General features: G+C 51.6%; 3 protein-coding genes across 5 annotated transcripts in view; all 3 read right to left on the bottom strand.

The window, feature by feature from the left end:
* Positions 1-7,714, bottom strand: part of LOC117194428 — a 49,163-nt gene extending 41,449 nt beyond the window's left edge. Inside the window, exons 1-2 of one of the 2 annotated variants that reach the window (XM_033398994.1) lie at positions 7,603-7,713; positions 6,791-7,529 (exon numbers count right to left, since the gene is read on the bottom strand). In XM_033398994.1, the coding sequence (XP_033254885.1) occupies positions 6,791-7,129 (339 nt within the window). In that variant the 5' untranslated portion in view covers positions 7,130-7,529; positions 7,603-7,713. Of the gene's footprint in view, positions 1-6,459; positions 7,530-7,602 lie in introns of those variants that run through there. The other variant, XM_033398993.1, reaches the window with a different exon arrangement.
* A 2,123-nt stretch (positions 7,715-9,837) lies between these two features.
* LOC117194427 lies at positions 9,838-11,102 on the bottom strand. Of its 2 annotated transcripts, XM_033398992.1 has the most exons (3): positions 10,993-11,102; positions 10,169-10,919; positions 9,838-10,075 (listed from the first exon to the last, which is right to left on the bottom strand). In XM_033398992.1, exons 2-3 carry the CDS (start codon positions 10,505-10,507, stop codon positions 9,974-9,976), a joined length of 441 nt encoding a protein of 146 aa, XP_033254883.1. In that variant the 5' UTR covers positions 10,508-10,919; positions 10,993-11,102; the 3' UTR covers positions 9,838-9,973. The 2 variants fall into 2 exon arrangements, with proteins under 2 accessions (XP_033254883.1, XP_033254882.1); XM_033398991.1 differs by having other exon boundaries at positions 9,838-10,919.
* Positions 11,103-14,724: 3,622 nt separating this feature from the next.
* LOC117194431 lies at positions 14,725-15,236 on the bottom strand. Its single transcript, XM_033398998.1, has 2 exons — positions 15,049-15,236; positions 14,725-14,976 (listed from the first exon to the last, which is right to left on the bottom strand). Exons 1-2 carry the CDS (start codon positions 15,128-15,130, stop codon positions 14,747-14,749), a joined length of 312 nt encoding a protein of 103 aa, XP_033254889.1. The 5' UTR covers positions 15,131-15,236; the 3' UTR covers positions 14,725-14,746.
* Between the last annotated feature and the right edge of the window lie 6,130 nt (positions 15,237-21,366).

The raw sequence follows: 21,366 nt of genomic DNA, 5'->3' as shown, positions 1-21,366 counted from the left end.
CGAACCAGGTTCGACTCGCAACAGGTTCGATCCGGTCGTGTGTGTGTGTGTGTGTGTACGTGGCGGCCCGTTGGCCCGCTCTTTCTCGTCGGCTTGCCGGCTCTCCTCTGTCTTCTCCCTCTCCCGTTACTCTCGAACTGTTTTGTGCGTCCGAGAGCGTGAGAGGCGGGCTATGGCCGTGGATATATCGGCGGGGGAGTCGACCGCATAGCATCTTGTGGGCGGTTTAAATGGCTTTGTTGGGGCATTTGGCAGAGTGGCGAAGGTTGGCAGTGTACATTTTATTCCTGCACAACCGCATTTGGCATTTAGTGGCATTGAAGTGGGTGGGGGTGGGTGGGTTCAGGAAATGGCTGGGCGTAAATTGCCGAATTTGCGACCGATAACACACTGGTCATTGAGAAATGCATTTTAAGTTTGAAATGGCTTTTTGGTGTGTTATCGGTCAAAGTCTGGTATTTGCGTGGTATTTGTGGTAATACCACGTGTCAAGGGGAATTATGGGAATGGCAGATAGGTTGGGAAGAAGATAAAACTAATTAGAAAACTACGAAAATTTACAATTAACTACAGAGAAAACTACATTAATTTACAAAAACTTATTCCTAATATCACAGGCTAGTAACTAAAACTATGGACAAACTATCTACGGACATGCAAAAACTACAGAAACAACAGGATTGACATCTACAACAAGAACATTGATGCAGACAAGGTAAAATAAACGATAATTGACATACATTTACAACATATAAACATATTAATTATATTTATTTTATTTCTAACAGGAGGACAAACAACAACGGAGCACCGGCGGGCATAACAAACGCAATGCGAACATTACGCTGTATACCGGCCGGCTCTGTTGTCCCCCTGTGTGTTGTTTATTGGCTGGATGTGTGTATTGGCGTGCATCGTGGGCAATGATGGTGTTGTTGATGGCGAGCGGCTCTGGTCCGGCCGCCCACGTTGCATCTGTCTGTGGGTTTGTTGCAGCAGACCGAGTGGCACTGGTCCGGCCACCCGAAGATGCATTGTCCAGTGTGTTGGCGTTGGCATCGATGTGTGATGCCAACAAATTGTAGTATTGGCCGCATCCAAGTGGCGAACTGTTCCGGCCACCAGGATACGTTGTCGGTTTTAATTGTTGGCCGCATCCGAGTGGCTGCTGGTCCGGCCACCCAGGATGCGTTGTCAGTAGAATTGGCCTGGCCTCCTCGGCCACGTTCGTCGTCAATTTGTAATGGCGTTTTGAGTGGCTGCTGGTCCGGCCACCCAGTTGAGGAGGTGTTTGTTTTGGCGTTTGATTTTTAATTTGTGTTTATTTGCAGGTGCCTGTCGTCGATTTGGATGTTGTTGCTGGCTACCCTTGTCTGGTTTGTGTTGGCATAGGAGACGTTTGCAGGTGAGTATTTGTGTTTTTTATTGGCAGCCTCGTTCATGATTCTCCTTTTTCTTCTTCCTTTTGCAGGATTTGCTGGCGTCCGGCGGCTCAACACCAGGCCATCCCGCCCTCACATAATTGGCATGAGAGACGGGTGTGACCCAGTGGAGCGGCAACAGGCGCCAGCATCTGCGTCGTCGTTGGAATGGCTGCTGTCTGTTTGGAGTGGCGTGACGTCATTGTGATGGTCGGTGGCAGCGTCATCAGAAAGGGGCCTCATATTCCGCCCATTTGGCAGGAAATTGTCAATGTTGGTGGCGAGGCAGCTTCTTGTTGGTCAGCTCTGTCTGGTGATTGGCAGGTAAGTGTGGAGATTTTGTGTGTTTTGGCAGTCTTTCTTTGTTGTCCGTATTGACGTCTTTTTCTTTGTTGCAGTGGCTGGACAAAAAGTCCCTTCCTCCCCCCGACCACCGCCACTACAACTATCGACAAGCTTTCTGCTCCCCAATAAATGTCATTAATTTTAAACGCCAATAAATAACATTAACTTATAAAAACACAAACCTAACGAGAGACAAACTGTGTAAAGAGACAGAAATGGCCAATAAATACATTAAACACAAACACACACACACAAGAGACTTTTCAATAAGGGAAAACAACAAACAGACAGCAAATCGCCAATACACAAACTAACAACAACTATGACGAGAGGAATGGCCAGACGAGGGTCGAACAGACGCCACAGCGACGGCGGCAGAGCGGCCCGAAGAGGCGCCCTAGCAGCAGCAGCAGCAGCCAACAACACCAACACCGCCAATAGCAGCACCAGCAGCAGAGCCCTCGGCGCAGGCGCCAACAGCAACGACGATGCCAATGTAGAGCGCCGACGCCACAGCGACGGTGGCTGCATCAGCAGCAGCAACAAAAACGCCAACACAGACTGCACCGATCGTGAGTACGCAGATTCCGCCAATACACACACAGACACAGCCATTCCCCCCCCCCCCCCCCCCCCCCCCCCCCCCCCCCCCCCCCCCCCCCCCCCCACCTTGCCAATAATACCCAAAGAAAGGCGCCAAACACAAAAGAAAGGCCCAACAAGACGCCACTTTTCCCGCCTCTCACGCTCTCGGACGCACAAAACAGTTCGTGAGTAACGGGAGAGGGAGAAGACGGAGGAGAGCCGGCAAACCGACGCGCAAGAGCGGGCCAACGGGCCGCCACGCACACACACACACACACGACCGGATCGAACCTGTTGAGAGCCGAACCTGGTTCGAGTTCGAGCAGCGGGTCGATCCGTGCCAATGCCCAGCCTGCACAAATGCCACCAATCCCACCAACACCAAAACGACGCCGCGCCCTCATCGACAGTGGGAGTGACGATGAGGGTGATGGTGAGAGGAAGCAGGCCAGACGACGGGGCCGCCATCACAAGCAGCGGCAGCAAACACAAAACACAAATACAAACACCAACACCGTCACCGCCACTCACACCAGCACCATCGCCATAGCCAACACCAACACAACTACTGCCACTCCCAATACACACACCCTTGCCATTGCCAATGACATCCGGCACGGCGAGTTCGGGCATCAGCCTGTGGAGGACAGAGGATTGAGGATCCTCATCCGAGGTCTCCCCCATTCCACGCCCTCTGACTGGTTCCGGGACTGCATGCAGGCCGAGGGGTACACGGTCCGGTTTACTCGGGCGATCACTGATCGATTCGATCGCAGCCGCCAATACAACCTCTTCGAGGCTGAGATCGCCCCCAAACCGGACCGTGGTCAATTCGATGTGTTGAAGCTGCGACGCCTGGGTGGGAGGCCCGTCACGGTTGAGAGACTTGGAGTCTCCCGTGACCCTGCCCAGTGCCATCGATGTCAGGTGTTTGGCCACACCCGCGCATATTGTAGACGAGCTGCTGTCTGCATGAAATGCGCGGGTGGACACCTGACGACGGAGTGCAGCAAGCCGAGGAACGTCGCTCCCAAATACGCCAACTGCCAGGGCGCCCACATCAGCGCCTACAAGGGCTGCAGCGCCTACAAGGCAGCCAGGCAGCGGCTCGCCAGGGAGGAGGAGCATCGCAATCAGCAGCCACAGCAAATCCAACAGCGACAGCAGCCAATCCAACGTAGCCAGCAGCAGCCACATCCACAGCCACTCCATAATCCGCAGCAGCAACGCCAACACCAACCGGATCGGCAGCATCGGCAGCAGCATCGGTATGGCGACCATCATCCCCAGCCATCGACCAGGGGGCGCCAACACCAGAGGGTCCAACCGATGCAACCGATCGCGAATGATGCCCCGACGCCACGCCAATCCCAGCTACAGCAGCAGCCAGGCGCCCAGTGCGATGGGAGCTGTGCCCATAATCTAGAAAGATATGCCAGAAAAATTAGAGAGCTGGAAGAAAAGCTGGCAGCAATTACAACGAAACTGACAAACCTGCTGCAGGCAAGGGACGAGAGCACGGGAGGAGTCCCGCCACTACGGACATCAACAGCAGCAGCAGCATCCACACAGCCATCACCAGCACCAAATACGCACTTTGACGCCGCAGCCATATCGGACTCCGAATCCGATGTGAAGCAATTGACGACGAAGATGATGACGAATGGACCGACCACGATCCATTTGACGATCTGGAGGGTCTGGGCCAAGTGTGGAGGGCCCAAATCGCCAGCGCACGCGAAAGCATGCGATCGGGCGGTGCCTGTTAATGCGCCCAATCGTCGATCCAGAGACAGCCACTGCAACAAAGGAAAAAGACGTCAATACGGACAACAACGAAAAACGGCCAAAACACATGAAATCCACACTTACCTGCCAATCACCAGACAGAGCTGACCAACAAGAAGCTGCCTCGCCATCAACATCATAAATTTTCTGCCAAGGGGACGGAAAAGGAGGCCTCATCTGATGACGCTGCCGCCTGACCATGGCCGTGACGTCACGCCAATCCGAACCAACAGCTGCCATTTCCAACGACGACACAGATGCTGGCGCCTGTTGCCGCTCCACTGGGTCACACCCGTCTCTCATGCCAATTATGTGAGGGCGGGATGGCCTGGTGTTGAGCCGCCGGACGCCAGCAAATCCTGCAAAAGAAGGAGAATCAGGAGAGAGGCTGCCAATAAACACAAATACTCACCCGCAAACGTCTCTTACGCCAACACAAATCAGACAAGGGTCGCCAGCAACAACATCCCTACGCCGACAAGTACCTGCAAATAAACAAATTAAAATCACACGCCAAAGCAAACACCTCCTCAACTGGGTGGCCGGACCAGCAGCCACTCAAATCGCCATTACAAACCGACGATGAACGTGGCCGAGGAGGCCAGGCCAATCCAACTGACAGCGCATCCTGGGTGGCCGGACCAGCAGCCACTCGGATGCGGCCAACAACAACAAAAACGACAACGTATCCTGGTGGCCGGACCAGTTCGCCACTTGGATGCGGCCAATATCATGATTCGTTGGCATCACTTTTCGATGTCAACGCCAGCACAACGACAATGCAGTTTTGTGGCCGGACCAGTGCCACTCGAGTGCAGCAGCCAACACCAACCAACGACAGATGCAACGTGGGCGGCCGGACCAGAGCCGCTCGTCAATGAACACCTTTGCCCACGATGCACGCCATCTCCAAGTCCAGCCATCGCCACCAAAGATCCCAGATGGTGCCACTAATCCTGCACAGGGGGACAACAGAGCTGGCCGGTATGCGGCGCAATGTTCTGCATTGCGTTTGCCATGCCGGCCGGTGCTTTGTTGTAGTTGTCCTCCTGTTAAAAATAAATGATATTTAAGTATGTTTATTGTTGTGTAAATGTATTGTAATTATTGTTTGTTTTACCTTGTATATATCTCTGTAGTTTTGTAGTCCTTATTTGTAGTAATTGTAGATAGATTGTCCTTAGCTGTAATGTAATTTAATTAATTTTAGTTATTTATTTTAGCATATTTACCTTTCCCTCTTCTTCTTCTTTCCCAACTATCACCCATTCCCCAATACCTGACAAGTGGCAACGCCATTAATGACCCAAAAATACCACGCCAATTAAAAAATACCCGAGCCGATAACACACCAAAAAGTCACTACAAATTCAAATAGCATTTATCAATGCCGGTGTGTTATCGGTCGCCAACTTCGGCAATTAATGACCAGCCAATTCCTCACCAACCCCCCCCCACCCACTTCAAACGTCACTAAATGCCAAATGCGGTTGAACAGGACTAAAATGAACACTGCCATCCTTCGCCACTCTGCCAAATGCCCCAACAAAGCCATTTAAACCGGCCACAAGATGCTATGCGGTCGACTCTTCGGAGCGTCTCGCGCCCGGATCGTAAGATCCGGAAGTTTAAAGTATCCGGGCGGCTATACGGGAGCAGGCAAATTTCCCCCTTCCCATTCCATCCCCCGCCAACAGAGCAGCCAACACAAACAGCACAAACATAAGACACTGGCCATTAACCAACGACAACACAGACAGCCACTAAAACAAACGGCCAATGCAAATTCTCCATTGCCTACTTATCGGTGCTGCTGCCCTCGGACCACTTTCATCTCACTCAATATTGGGGTGAGTGAAAGCATTGATGGAGCCAAAAAGCGAATGTCAACACTATCAATCATCGCTTTGACAGTTTGAGTGCTTGTTTTAGTATTTGTGCTATTGATTATGTGACGTACTCCTCCTCCACACTGGCACACGTGGAAAGCTCACACTCGTACGTGCATCGGGGGCGCATCAATTGATACACTTACAACAAATTGTTTGTACGGGCACACGTGGGCGTGGCCCTGCCCTGCGGATTGGCTGTGGCTTGGCTTGGGGCTGGGTCGGGGGCCACTTGATTGATGGAGCCACCGACCCGAGCCATTTTAAACCAGAAAATGGGTCTCGCCTGGGAGACCGAACAGAGGGATACCCTTTCGAGGTGGATTTCGTTGTAGTGCGTTTCGTTTCGACCCTTTGGTGGTGTACCCCTCGCCAAGGGTATGCCGAACAAATTGATTGTGCAGTCATTCACACTCATGTACTCATGGGTGTACGTCTGTGCTGATTATAGTAATTTAATTTCTTCGAACAACAAAACAAATTTGAACAACAATTTAAAAACAAAGAAACAAAACAAAATTGAAAAAGGGGCAAAGGGATGACGGGAAAAAGGAAGGCCACTCCCCACTAACGTGGCGTAGTGCTGAACGGGCTGGGACTAGCCCGGAACGTGGTCAACTGGCGGTGCTTCTGGTAGTCCTCACGCTCCTTACGGAGGCACTGCTCCTCCTGCTGCTGGCGACGGGCCTCCTGCTTCTGCGAGGTCTGGGCATTGAAGTTGCTGGGCAGAGGCCTCAGAGCTGGACGCGAGGACTCAAACTCCAGCCGCTGGCGGCGCCTCATCTCCGCCGGAGCAGAGTTCTTGAGCACGTTGGGGGTGACCGGCTGGGTGACACGGTGGACGACGGGCTTGGCCGCCTGGCGCTCGTGGATCTGGGGAAAGTTGGGCACTGGACGGCTGTGGAGCTCGCGCTGCTTGCGCTCCGCCTCGAGGCACTTGCTCAGCTGCTGCTTCCTCTTGCCCTCGTAGATGTCCTTGAAGCGGTAGACCCGGGGGGTGTGGCAGCCGGCCTTGGCCACCTCCTTCTCCTTGAAGGCCTGTGGCATGGGCTGATCCACACTGGCGTCGCCCCAATCGAATTTTATTTTCACATCAGACATTTTTACTTTTTTCACAACGATTTTACAGATTTTTTTTTTATTTTTTTTTTCGAGATGTGCTTCCTTCCAAAGCCCGACTGTTTATGACGAACGGGTGGGGTTCCTGTAACGTCCAATTAAAGGCCTACTTCGAGGCCTGCTTTGCGATTGGGGTACCTTTTATTTGAATCATGCTCGTAGGAGAATATGTTATGTAAAGTGCCTCGGACTGACAGCTGGGAGAAGCCTGTGTTATGTCCGGCTGCACTTTCCACCGACAAAGGGACCTCGATGGAAGACTGGACGTGGGGCTGGAGCTGGGGCTCGCAGTCGGTTGGCGCTGTCAGTTTGCTGTCCAACTGTCTGTCCCCGTCAGTCCGGGACGTCTATGTGGTGCCAATCGTTGATCCAGAGACAGCCACTGCAACAAAGGAAAAAGACGTCAATACGGACAACAACGAAAAACGGCCAAAACACATGAAATCCACACTTACCTGCCAATCACCAGACAGAGCTGACCAACAAGAAGCTGCCTCGCCATCAACATAATCAATTTTCTGCCAAGGGGACGGAAAAGGAGGCCTCATCTGATGACGATGCCGCCTGACCATGGCCGTGACGTCACGCCAATCCGAACCAACAGCTGCCATTTCCAACGACGACACAGATGCTGGCGCCTGTTGCCGCCCCACTGGGTCACACCCGTCTCTCATGCCAATTATGTGAGGGCGGGATGGCCTGGTGTTGAGCCGCCGGACGCCAGCAAATCCTGCAAAAGAAGGAGAATCAGGAGAGAGGCTGCCAATAAACACAAGTCCTCACCCGCAAACGTCTCTTACGCCAACACAAATCAGACAAGGGTCGCCAGCAACAACATCCAAACGCCGACAAGTACCTGCAAATAAACAAATTAAAATCACACGCCAAAGCAAACACCTCCTCAACTGGGTGGCCGGACCAGCAGCCACTCAAATCGCCATTACAAACCGACGATGAACGTGGCCGAGGAGGCCAGGCCAATCCAACTGACAGCGCATCCTGGGTGGCCGGACCAGCAGCCACTCGGATGCGGCCAACAACAACAAAAACGACAACGTATCCTGGTGGCCGGACCAGTTCGCCACTTGGATGCGGCCAATATCATGATTCGTTGGCATCACTTTTCGATGTCAACGCCAGCACAACGACAATGCAGTTTGGTGGCCGGACCAGTGCCACTCGAGTGCAGCAGCCAACACCAACCAACGACAGATGCAACGTGGGCGGCCGGACCAGAGCCGCTCGTCAATGAACACCTTTGCCCACGATGCACGCCATCTCCAAGTCCAGCCATCGCCACCAAAGATCCCAGATGGTGCCACTAATCCTGCACAGGGGGACAACAGAGCCGGCCGGTATGCGGCGCAATGTTCTGCATTGCGTTTGCCATGCCGGCCGGTGCTTTGTTGTAGTTGTCCTCCTGTTAAAAATAAATGATATTTAAGTATGTTTATTGTTGTGAAAATGTATTGTAATTATTGTTTGTTTTACCTTGTATATATCTCTGTAGTTTTGTAGTCCTTATTTGTAGTAATTGTGGATAGATTGTCCTTAGCTGTAATGTAATTTAATTAATTTTAGTTATTTATCTTAGCATATTTACCTTGCCCTCTTCTTCTTCTTTCCCAACTATCACCCATTCCCCAATACCTGACAAGTGGCAACGCCATTAATGACCCAAAAATACCACGCCAATTAGAAAAATACACGAGCCGATAACACACCAAAAAGTCACTACAAATTCAAATAGCATTTATCAATGCCGGTGTGTTATCGGTCGCCAACTTCGGCAATTAATGCCCAGCCAATTCCTCACCCACCCCCCCACCCACTTCAAACGTCACTAAATGCCAAATGCGGTTGAACAGGACTAAAATGAACACTGCCATCCTTCGCCACTCTGCCAAATGCCCCAACAAAGCCATTTAAACCGGCCACAAGATGCTATGCGGTCGACTCTTCGGAGCGTCTCGCGCCCGGATCGTAACATCCGGAAGTTTAAAGTATCCGGGCGGTTATACGGGAGCAGGCAAATTTCCCCCTTCCCATTCCATCCCCCGCCAACAGAGCAGCCAACACAAACAGCACAAACATAAGACACTGGCCATTAACCAACGACAACACAGACAGCCACTAAAACAAACGGCCAATGCAAATTCTCCATTGCCTACTTATCGGTGCTGCTGCCCTCGGACCACTTTCATCTCACTCAATATTGGGGTGAGTGAAAGCATTGATGGAGCCAAAAAGCGAATGTCAACACTATAAATCATCGCTTTGACAGTTTGAGTGCTTGTTTTAGTATTTGTGCTATTGATTATGTGACGTACTCCTCCTCCACACTGGCACACGTGGAAAGCTCACACTCGTACGTGCATCGGGGGCGCATCAATTGATACACTTACAACAAATTGTTTGTACGGGCACACGTGGGCGTGGCCCTGCCCTGCGGATTGGCTGTGGCTTGGCTTGGGGCTGGGTCGGGGGCCACTTGATTGATGGAGCCACCGACCCGAGCCATTTTAAACCAGAAAGTGGGTCTCGCCTGGGAGACCGAACAGAGGGATACCCTTTCGAGGTGGATTTCGTTGTAGTGCGTTTCGTTTCGACCCTTTGGTGGTGTACCCCTCGCCAAGGGTATGCCGAACAAATTGATTGTGCAGTCATTCACACTCATGTACTCATGGGTGTACGTCTGTGCTGATTATAGTAATTTAATTTCTTCGAACAACAAAACAAATTTGAACAACAATTTAAAAACAAAGAAACAAAACAAAATTGAAAAAGGGGCAAAGGGATGACGGGAAAAAGGAAGGCCACTCCCCACTAACGTGGCGTAGTGCTGAACGGGCTGGGACTAGCCCGGAACGTGGTCAACTGGCGGTGCTTCTGGTAGTCCTCACGCTCCTTACGGAGGCGCTGCTCCTCCTGCTGCTGGCGACGGGCCTCCTGCTTCTGCGAGGTCTGGGCATTGAAGTTGCTGGGCAGAGGCTTCAGAGCTGGACGCGAGGACTCAAACTCCAGCCGCTGGCGGCGCCTCATCTCCGCCGGAGCAGAGTTCTTGAGCACGTTGGGGGTGACCGGCTGGGTGACACGGTGGACGACGGGCTTGGCCGCCTGGCGCTCGTGGATCTGGGGAAAGTTGGGCACTGGACGGCTGTGGAACTCGCGCTGCTTGCGCTCCGCCTCGAGGCACTTGCTCAGCTGCTGCTTCCTCTTGCCCTCGTAGATGTCCTTGAAGCGGTAGACCCGGGGGGTGTGGCAGCCGGCCTTGGCCACCTCCTTCTCCTTGAAGGCCTGTGGCATGGGCTGATCCACACTGGCGTTGCACCAATCGAATTTTATTTTCACATCTGACATTTTTACTTTTTTCACAACGATTTTACAGATTTTTTTTTAATTTTTTTTTTCGAGATGTGCTTCCTTCCAAAGCCCGACTGTTTATGACGAACGGGTGGGGTTCCTGTAACGTCCAATTAAAGGCCTACTTCGAGGCCTGCTTTGCGATTGGGGTACCTTTTATTTGAATCATGCTCGTAGGAGAATATGTTATGTAAAGTGCCTCGGACTGACAGCTGGGAGAAGCCTGTGGTATGTCCGGCTGCACTTTCCACCGACAAAGGGACCTCGATGGAAGACTGGACGTGGGGCTGGAGCTGGGGCTGGAGCTGGGGCTCGCAGTCGGTTGGCGCTGTCAGTTTGCTGTCCAACTGTCTGTCCCCGTCAGTCCGGGACGTCTATGTGGTGCCAATCGTTGATCCAGAGACAGCCACTGCAACAAAGGAAAAAGACGTCAATACGGACAACAACGAAAAACGGCCAAAACACATGAAATCCACACTTACCTGCCAATCACCAGACAGAGCTGACCAACAAGAAGCTGCCTCGCCATCAACATAATCAATTTTCTGCCAAGGGGACGGAAAAGGAGGCCTCATCTGATGACGATGCCGCCTGACCATGGCCGTGACGTCACGCCAATCCGAACCAACAGCTGCCATTTCCAACGACGACACAGATGCTGGCGCCTGTTGCCGCCCCACTGGGTCACACCCGTCTCTCATGCCAATTATGTGAGGGCGGGATGGCCTGGTGTTGAGCCGCCGGACGCCAGCAAATCCTGCAAAAGAAGGAGAATCAGGAGAGAGGCTGCCAATAAACACAAGTACTCACCCGCAAACGTCTCTTACGCCAACACAAATCAGACAAGGGTCGCCAGCAACAACATCCAAACGCCGACAAGTACCTGCAAATAAACAAATTAAAATCACACGCCAAAGCAAACACCTCCTCAACTGGGTGGCCGGACCAGCAGCCACTCAAATCGCCATTACAAACCGACGATGAACGTGGCCGAGGAGGCCAGGCCAATCCAACTGACAGCGCATCCTGGGTGGCCGGACCAGCAGCCACTCGGATGCGGCCAACAACAACAAAAACGACAACGTATCCTGGTGGCCGGACCAGTTCGCCACTTGGATGCGGCCAATATCATGATTCGTTGGCATCACTTTTCGATGTCAACGCCAGCACAACGACAATGCAGTTTGGTGGCCGGACCAGTGCCACTCGAGTGCAGCAGCCAACACCAACCAACGACAGATGCAACGTGGGCGGCCGGACCAGAGCCGCTCGTCAATGAACACCTTTGCCCACGATGCACGCCATCTCCAAGTCCAGCCATCGCCACCAAAGATCCCAGATGGTGCCACTAATCCTGCACAGGGGGACAACAGAGCCGGCCGGTATGCGGCGCAATGTTCTGCATTGCGTTTGCCATGCCGGCCGGTGCTTTGTTGTAGTTGTCCTCCTGTTAAAAATAAATGATATTTAAGTATGTTTATTGTTGTGAAAATGTATTGTAATTATTGTTTGTTTTACCTTGTATATATCTCTGTAGTTTTGTAGTCCTTATTTGTAGTAATTGTAGATAGATTGTCCTTAGCTGTAATGTAATTTAATTAATTTTAGTTATTTATCTTAGCATATTTACCTTTCCCTCTTCTTCTTCTTTCCCAACTATCACCCATTCCCCAATACCTGACAAGTGGCAACGCCATTAATGACCCAAAAATACCACGCCAATTAGAAAAATACACGAGCCGATAACACACCAAAAAGTCACTACAAATTCAAATAGCATTTATCAATGCCGGTGTGTTATCGGTCGCCAACTTCGGCAATTAATGCCCAGCCAATTCCTCACCCACCCCCCCCACCCACTTCAAACGTCACTAAATGCCAAATGCGGTTGAACAGGACTAAAATGAACACTGCCATCCTTCGCCACTCTGCCAAATGCCCCAACAAAGCCATTTAAACCGGCCACAAGATGCTATGCGGTCGACTCTTCGGAGCGTCTCGCGCCCGGATCGTAACATCCGGAAGTTTAAAGTATCCGGGCGGTTATACGGGAGCAGGCAAATTTCCCCCTTCCCATTCCATCCCCCGCCAACAGAGCAGCCAACACAAACAGCACAAACATAAGACACTGGCCATTAACCAACGACAACACAGACAGCCACTAAAACAAACGGCCAATGCAAATTCTCCATTGCCTACTTATCGGTGCTGCTGCCCTCGGACCACTTTCATCTCACCCAATATTGGAGTGAGTGAAAGTGGAACCGGGGGTGAGAGCACCGGTAAATGACGATCGGCGATCGGGTCTCTCGAGTGTGGAGGGGGAGAGTATGGGAGTTGGTGGACATATGAGTGTTCCACCATGAACCTCGTCCGCCACTCTCATCTCGTCCACCCGCTCGAGAGGTCGCGATCGTCGGGCGTACGTCTATAACCGTTTCGTGTCGTGTCGCTCTTTGACTGTTCTGTGCCGTTTTTTCTGTGTTGCCCTGTTCTTTTTGTGGTGTCTGTTGTGTGCCGTGCCGTGCCGTGCCGCCCTTCCTCCACCACACCCATTACTATCTATGACAAGCTTTTGTTCCCGACCACATCGCAAACCAAAAAGAGATAACTGTGATAGATGAGAAAGCAGTGAATAAAAGTGCCAATAAATACATTAAACACAAACACACACACACAAGAGACTTTTCAATTAAAAACAACAAACAGGCAGCAGATCGAAAACACACAAACCAACAGCCAGCCATGACCTGAGGAATGGCCAGACGGGGGTCAACCAGACGACACAGCGACGGCGGCAGAGCGGCCCGCAGAGGCGCCCTAGCAGCAGCAGCAGCAGCCAACAACACCAACACCAACACCGCCAATAGCAGCAGCTGCAGCAGAGCACTCGGCGCAGGCGCCAAAACCAACGCCCCAGCCAATGCAGAGCGCCGACGCCACAGCCATCCATCGAGTGAGTACCCAGCCATTGCCATGGCTGATATATCCACGGCCACAGCCACTCCCCCCTCGAGCCCCATCACATCAGCAGCAACAGCAGCGCCAATACCAACAATACCAACCGCAAATCCCGCAACCCCGTCAAATCCCAAAAACCCGCCAAACACAAAGGGAAAGGCCGAAAAGACGCCGCTCTCACTGCCGCTTTTCCCGCCTCTCACGCTCTCGGACGCACAAAACAGTTCGAGAGTAACGGGAGAGGGAGAAGACAGAGGAGAGCCGGCACGCCGTCGAAAAAGAGCGGGCCAAAGGGCCGCCACGCACACACACACACGACCGGATCGAACCCGTTGCGTGTCGAACTTGGTTCGAGTTCGAGCCGCGGGTCGATCCGGGCCAATGCTGAGCCTGCACATATGCCACCAATCCCACCAACACCAAAACGACGGGGCCGCCATCACCAGCAGCGGCAGCAAACACAAAACACAAATCCAAACACCAACACCGTCACCGCCACTCACACCAGCACCCTCGCCAATACCAACACCAACACAAATACTGCCACTCCCAATACACACACCCTTGCCATTGCCAATTACATCCGGCACGGCGAGTTCGGGCATCAGCCTGTGGAGGACAGAGGATTGAGGATCCTCATCCGAGGTCTTCCCCATTCCACGCCCTGTGACTGGTTCCGGGACTGCATGCAGGCCGAGGGGTACACGGTCCGGTATACTCGGGCGATCACCGATCGATTCGATCGCAGCCGTCAATTCAACCTCTTTGAGGCTGAGATCGCCCCCAAACCGGACCGTGGCCAATACGAGGGATTGAAGCTGCGACGCCTGGGTGGGAGGCCCGTCACAGTTGAGAGACTTGGAGTCTCCCGTGACCCTGCCCAGTGCCATCGATGTCAGGTGTTTGGCCACACCCACGCATACTGTAGACGATCTGCTGTCTGCATGAAATGCGCGGGTGGACACCTGACGACGGAGTGCAGCAAGCCAAGGAACGTCGCTCCCAAATGCGCCAACTGCCAGGGCGCCCACATCAGCGCCTACAAGGGCTGCAGCGCCTACAAGGCAGCCAGGCAGCGGCTCCTGGCCCACAGGGTCGCTGTCCAGGAGCATCGACGGCAGCAGCAGCAGCCTCAGCCACTACGGCAACAGCCACTACGGCAACAGCCACAGCCAATGCAGCAGCCAATACAGCAGCAACAGCCAGCACATCGTCTCCAGCAGCCATCACAACGTCACCAGCAGCCACTACAGCGACAGTTGCAGCAGCAGCCACTCACACAGCCACTCCACCCACAGCCGCAGCAGCAACGCCAACGCGGTCCGGGTCGGTAGCATCGACAACAGCTACAGCATCGCGACCAACATCCCCAGCCATCGACCAGGGGGCGCCAATACCAGAGGGTCCAGCCGATGCAGCCGATCCCAAATCGTGCTCCGGAGCCACGCCAACCCCAGCTACAGCAGCAGCCAGGCGCCCAGTGCGATGGGAGCTGTGCCCATATCCTGAAAAGAGATGCCAGAAGAATTAGAGAGCTGGAAGAAAAACTGGCAGCAATTTCAACAAAACTGACAAACCTGCTGCAGGCAAGGGACGAGAGCACGGGAGGAGTGCCGCCACAACGGACAACAACAGCAGCAGCAGCATCCACACAGCCATTACCACGACCAGCACCAAATACGCACCATGACGCCGCAGCCATATCGGACTCCGAATCCGATATGGACTGCGAAGCAATTGACGACGAAGATGACGACGAATGGACCGACCACGATCCATTCGACGAGCTGGAGGGTCTGGGCCAAGTGTGGAGGGCCTAAATCGCCAGCGCACGCGAAAGCATGCGATCGGGCGGCGCCCATTGATGTGCCCAATCGTCGATCCAGAGGCCAGCCACTGCAACAAAGAAAAAGACGTCAATACGGACAACAAAGAAAGACTGCCAAAACACACAAAATCCACACTTACCTGCCAATCACCAGACAGAGCTGACCAACAAGAAGCTGCCTCGCCACCAACCTTGACAATTTCCTGCCAAATGGGCGGAATATGAGGCCCCTTTCTGATGACGCTGCCACCGACCATCACAATGACGTCACGCCACTCCAAACAGAAAGCAGCCATTCCAACGACGACGCAGATGCTGGCGCCTGTTGCCGCTCCACTGGGTCACACCCGTCTCTCATGCCAATTATGTGAGGGCGGGATGGCCTGGTGTTGAGCCGCCGGACGCCAGCAAATCCTACAAAAGGAAGAATAATCAGGAGAGAGGCTGCCAATAAACACAAATACTCACCCGCAAACGTCTCTTACGCCAACACAAATCAGACAAGGGTCGCCAGCAACAGCATCCAAACGCCGACAAGTACCTGCAAATAAACAAATTAAAATTACACGCCAAAGCAAACACCTCCTCAACTGGGTGGCCGGACCAGCAGCCACTCAAAACGCCATTACAAACCGACGATGAACGTGGCTGAGGAGGCCAGGCCAATCCAACTGACAGCGCATCCTGGGTGGCCGGACCAGCAGCCACTCGGATGCGGCCAACAACAACAAAAACGACAACGTATCCTGGTGGCCGGACCAGTTCGCCACTTGGATGCGGCCAATATCATGATTCGTTGGCATCACTTTTCGATGTCAACGCCAGCACAACGACAATGCAGTTTGGTGGCCGGACCAGTGCCCCTCGAGTGCAGCAGCCAACCCCAACCAACGACAGATGCAACGTGGGCGGCCGGACCAGAGCCGCTCGTCAATGAACACCTTTGCCCACGATGCACGCCATCTCCAAGTCCAGCCATCGCCACCAAAGATCCCAGATGGTGCCACTAATCATGCACAGGGGGACAACAGAGCCGGCCGGTATGCGGCGCAATGTTCTGCATTGCGTTTGCCATGCCGGCCGGTGCTTTGTTGTAGTTGTCCTCCTGTTAACAAAATAAATGATATTTAAGTATGTTTATTGTTGAGTAAATGTATTGTAATTATTGTTTGTTTTACCTTGTATATATCTCTGTAGTTTTGTAGTCCTTATTTGTAGTAATTGTAGATAGATTGTCCTTAGCTGTAATGTAATTTAATTAATTTTAGTTATTTATTTTAGCATATTTACCTTTCCCTCTTCTTCTTCTTCTTTCCCAACTATCACCCATTCCCCAATACCTGACAAGTGGCAGCGCCATTAATGACCCAAAAATACCACGCCAATTAGAACGAGGGGGAACGTTGTGAGTTGCTGCGGACACCGCAACTCTACGGTTATACCCGATACTAAGTCAGTATGGCTCTCCTCCGGCAGACGCCGCTAATATTAAACGACACGACAAAGAGTGCGTGCGAGAGAGACAGAAAATCAGTCTGAGCGTGACGTCGGGCGCTGCGTAGCCACTGCAAATTGATTTGTTCCTATTGGCTATAAAAATGATCTGATCTGATCCAGATTCAGCAATCTGATAGATATGGTCATTATCTATGATTCTGCGTTTTTAGTTTTTTCAAATGTGCAATATTGTGGATGCAACAGATTTTCGTCCTTTGTGTGGGCGGAAGGGGGTGCGGCGAAATTTTGAAACAAACTCGTCTCGGTCCGATATATTAGGAGTGTGGATACCAAATTTGGTTGCTCTAGCTTTTGTAGTCTCTGAAATTTTAGAATAGTTTTTCTAAATAACGATACCGAAACAACTTGGGTGACTGCAATTTTGTATTTTTATACGACGAAAAAAAAGGAGTGCGTGCGTTCGATTTCATGGATTTTTCTCGACTTCTTTCATATATTAAACAATTTCTTCTGTGTCTACCTTACCTACGGTGGCAAAGCGGGGCGAATTCGCCAAGAGCGAGAGAGCGAGCTTTTATTGCGCTCCCGCTTTGCCCTAGCCTAACTTACACTAGACTTCATGAAATACTATCCTAATAACTATTATTATCCAAATGGCGCTACACCGGCCCCGTTGAAGGCCTGGAAGGCTTCAAACCATTGGCAGAAGCGCCAACTTGTGGATTGGCCTCCTGAACGTGGCTCCGCTGCTCGTCCTTAGGTCGACCACTCTGACCCTTCCGTCCTGCCCGGCGGCTGTTCCGACCACCCTTCCGAGGAGCCACTGTTGAGGGGGCAGGTTGTCCTCGGCGACGATTACGAGGTCGCCTTCCTTTATGTTTGGCTCCTCCTGGTGCCACTTGCATCTTATTTGCAATCCCAGCACATACTCCCGGGACCATCGCTGCCAGAACATTTGCCTGGCGGACGAGACAAGCCGCCATCGCTTTAAGCAGCTCAGACCCTCCTGGTCCGGGGTCCTGGGTGCTGGGGGTGCGATGAGCGGCCCGCCTGTCAGCAGGTGCCCGGGAGTCAGCGCGTCTCCGTCGCTTGGGTCTGGGCTTAGGGGTCCTAGCGGGCGCGAGTTGAGTACCGCCTCGATCCCGACCAGCACGGTCTCCAGCTCCTCTGCGGTGAGGAGAGCGCTTCCGACTGCCCGTAGGAGTTGGCCCTTGGCAGACTTCACACCGGCCTCCCAAAGTCCGCCCATGTGCGGTGCTCGAGGCGGTATGAAGGCAAACTCGCACCCGCTTCTTGACGCAAATTCGCGTATCGCGTCCGCTTCCGCCTCTATCTTCCTCCGCAGTTCGCTGAAGTGGCGACTTGCTCCGACGAAATTTGTCGCGTTGTCGCAGTTCACGCGTTGCGGAGATCCTCGACGACCGACCAACCTTTGGAATGCCAACAAGAAGGAATTAGTCGTCAAATCGGAGACAATTTCTAAATGAACCGCCTTGGACGCAAAACAGACAAATAACGCTATGTAGGACTTATAAGGGGGCCTTCCACGAATTTTCAGAGTCGTATAGACTGGGCCACAAAAATCCACGCCACATACTGAAAATGGGCGGAGAGCACGGAGCCGGTCTGCGGGTAAGTTGCCCATCATTTGGGTCTGGAGTAGCGGCTTGCATTTAAAGCAACGAATACACGACCTAACTGTCGCCCTGCAGACCGCCTGAGCATTCACTATCCAAATGCGCTGTCTAAGGATACTCACGAGTGCTCGTGGGCCGGCATGAAAATTCGTTTGATGCAGATAGCGAACGTATGTCTGCACAAACTGCGAGCGTTTTGTCAATAACAAGGGAAACTTGTCATTATATGACATAGGAGCGTTAACTAGTCGCCCCCCAACTCGCAACAACGAAAAAGAGCACCATGTCCCAGCCTCTTCATGGATGAAGGGATTCAAGCGCTGAAGACTGGGCCTAACTTGGTGCCTTTACGAACCCTTTCAATATCTTCTTGAGACTCATTTTTCTGTGTTATTTCGACTATTTTTAGAAACGCCTCGTCGTATTCTACGGATGACGGAATTTTTCCAAAGTTGAGACTTTTGTCTTTGCATTTTCGGATGAAGCGGAACACGAAAACGAACACTCTTAGCAGTTTGAGGTGTGACGAGTATCCCTCGATTACATCCACTAAGTAATTTGGCTTGGCCGCGACGGTCAGTCCGACCGATTTCTTCCGACTTTCCATCTGTATCTCTTCTTCGGAAAGCTCGAAGTGTGGATTTCTGGGCCAGCTCTCTTCTTCAAACTTTAAGAACTCTGGTCCACCAAACCAGATCGACTGCACGATTTCCTCTACGTCACAACCTCTCGAAACTATGTCTGCTGGGTTCTGTTTTGTTGGCACATGCCGCCACGTAGCTTCACTTGACCACTCTTGAATCTCCGCTACTCGGTTCGCAACGAATGTTGACAACGACGAAGGGTGGGATCTGATCCAATGAAGAGTAACTTCTGAATCTGACCAGAATATCATTTTATCAATTGGAACCTTGAGCAGTGATTTGATTCGGTGACAAAGGTCTGCTAGAAGGTGAGCGGCACATAACTCAAGCCTTGGGAGCGTTTTCGTCTTGAGTGGCGCTACTTTGGACTTTGCAGTCAACAAGGAGACCTTGAAACCTTCTGCAGTCTTTCTACGGATATAGATGCAGGCTCCATAAGCTCTCATGGATGCGTCGGCAAAGGCATGTACTTGAATCGGTGACATGGGATCAGTATGCACAAATCGAGGTATGGTAATCTTCTCCAAATGACCCAAGGATTCTTTTAATAAGTTCCATGCTGTTTCCAAGTTCATTGGAATTGACTCATCCCAATCTAGCTTGTTGAGCCAAAGCTCCTGCAGTAGGATCTTTCCCTTAATTACTAAAGGACTTAACAAGCCAAGGGGGTCAAACAGCTTTGATGTCACCGATAATATGTTCCGTTTTGTCGCTCGGAGACCCATAACTGACGTGTCAATTTGGAACTTAAAGACGTCTTCGTGTGGCAGCCACGATATTCCTAACGCCTTAGTTGACTCTGAGTCCGAGATCGTTTTCGGTTTAACTGTGCTCTCGGATGCGGTGACCTCAGGTGAGTTCGAAAACCATTTAGTCAATTCAAACCCAGCGGTTTGAAGAACCTGAGCCACATCAGACTTAATTGTCTTTAACTCCTCTACGCAACCAGCACCAGTCAACATGTCATCGACATAGAAGTCGGAGTCAATAACTTCAGCAGCTTTATGGAGTGAGAGTTTTGCAGACTCACTCAACCTCTTCAAACACCGAATAGCCAAAAATGGGGCTGGTCCAGTCCCATATGTTACGGTGTTGAGCTGGTATATTCTCAAGGACTCAGACGGGTCTCTTCTCCACACTATGAGCTGGAATTGTCTATCCGCATCAGCGACCCAGACTTGGCGATACATCTTTTTGACATCGGCTTTCAAGGCGTACCTGTGTAGTCTGAATCGGAGCAATGTCGAATAAAGCTCATCCTGTATCGTAGGACCGACCATCAATATGTCGTTCAAGGCCACCTGAGAGGACGTTTTACAAGACGCATCGAAAACGACGCGGAGCTTGGTCGACGTGCTTTGAGGCCTCAACACACACTGATGTGGAATGAAATAATGTGGAGTTTTGGGGATTGTGTTGTCTGTGGTAGACATGTGACCCAAGGAGAGGTACTCTTCCATGAACTCCAAGTACATTTTCTTCAACTCGGGGTCACGAGACAATCTTTTTTCAAGCGATCAAAACCGCCGTTTAGCCACTTCAAAGGAGTTGCCTAAGATACTGGGATCTGATTTGAACGGCAGTCTTACTTCAAACCGACCTGAAGGCACGACCTGAGTAGTCCTTCTATAATGCTTTTCACATAACTTGTGTTCAGGAGATAAAGACTTTTTAGAAGACGGCAATTCTTCCAGTGACCAAAACTTTTGTAATGTATTGTCGATGTGGATCACTGACTCTTCTCGACAACTCAAACAATTCCTAGCTTCTTGGGTGGCAGTCACCTTTGGAGTGTATCTGCCCGACACAATCCAGCCGAGAAGCGTTTTCTGCAGAGTTTGATAGTCAGGACCTTGTCGAATCTGACCAACAGATAAAAGTTCGAAAAATGTTTCTGCCCCTATCAACATATCTATCTTCTGTGGCTTGAAGAAATATGGGTCTGCAAGTGGTAAGTTCTTCGGGATTTTCCAGTCACTCACGTTAAGTGTCTGATCAGGGTGATACCCCGAAATGGACTTTAGAATCCAGAAATCAACCGAAAACTCACTACCAGTAATTCGCGACTTCACCACCGTGTGTATCTTTTTCTTGACTTGTGAATTGGATTCACCAATACCAAGCAAGTTGATACACGACTCCTCCCTACGGATCTGTAAGCGCTGTGCTAAGTCCTCAGTTATAAAATTGGTTTGAGACCCCGAGTCAAGCAGAGCTCGGGCCAAAACATGTTCACCATTATTTGTTCGGACGCTTACGATCGACGTAGCCAGAATAACTCTATCCATAGCTGTCGCATGGAGAGCATGCGAAGTGGAAGGTTGATTC

Source organism: Drosophila miranda, assembly GCF_003369915.1.
Source record: "Drosophila miranda strain MSH22 chromosome Y unlocalized genomic scaffold, D.miranda_PacBio2.1 Contig_Y3_pilon, whole genome shotgun sequence".
Taxonomy (NCBI): domain Eukaryota; kingdom Metazoa; phylum Arthropoda; class Insecta; order Diptera; family Drosophilidae; genus Drosophila; species Drosophila miranda.
Note: the sequence above shows the minus strand (reverse complement) of the source record. Positions and strands in the feature narration are given on the sequence as shown.

Excerpts from the sequence above, each read along its gene's own strand:
- LOC117194431 (XM_033398998.1), bottom strand. The coding sequence starts at position 15,130 with ATGGCTGTGTGGATGCTGCTGCTGCTGTTGTTGTCCGTTGTGGCGGCA. Across the intron at positions 14,977-15,048 it reads TCGTCCCTTGCCTGCAGCAG|GATATGGGCACAGCTCCCAT; the intron begins GTTTGTCAGTTT and ends ATCTCTTTTCAG.
- LOC117194427 (XM_033398991.1), bottom strand. The coding sequence starts at position 10,507 with ATGTCAGATGTGAAAATAAAATTCGATTGGTGCAACGCCAGTGTGGAT.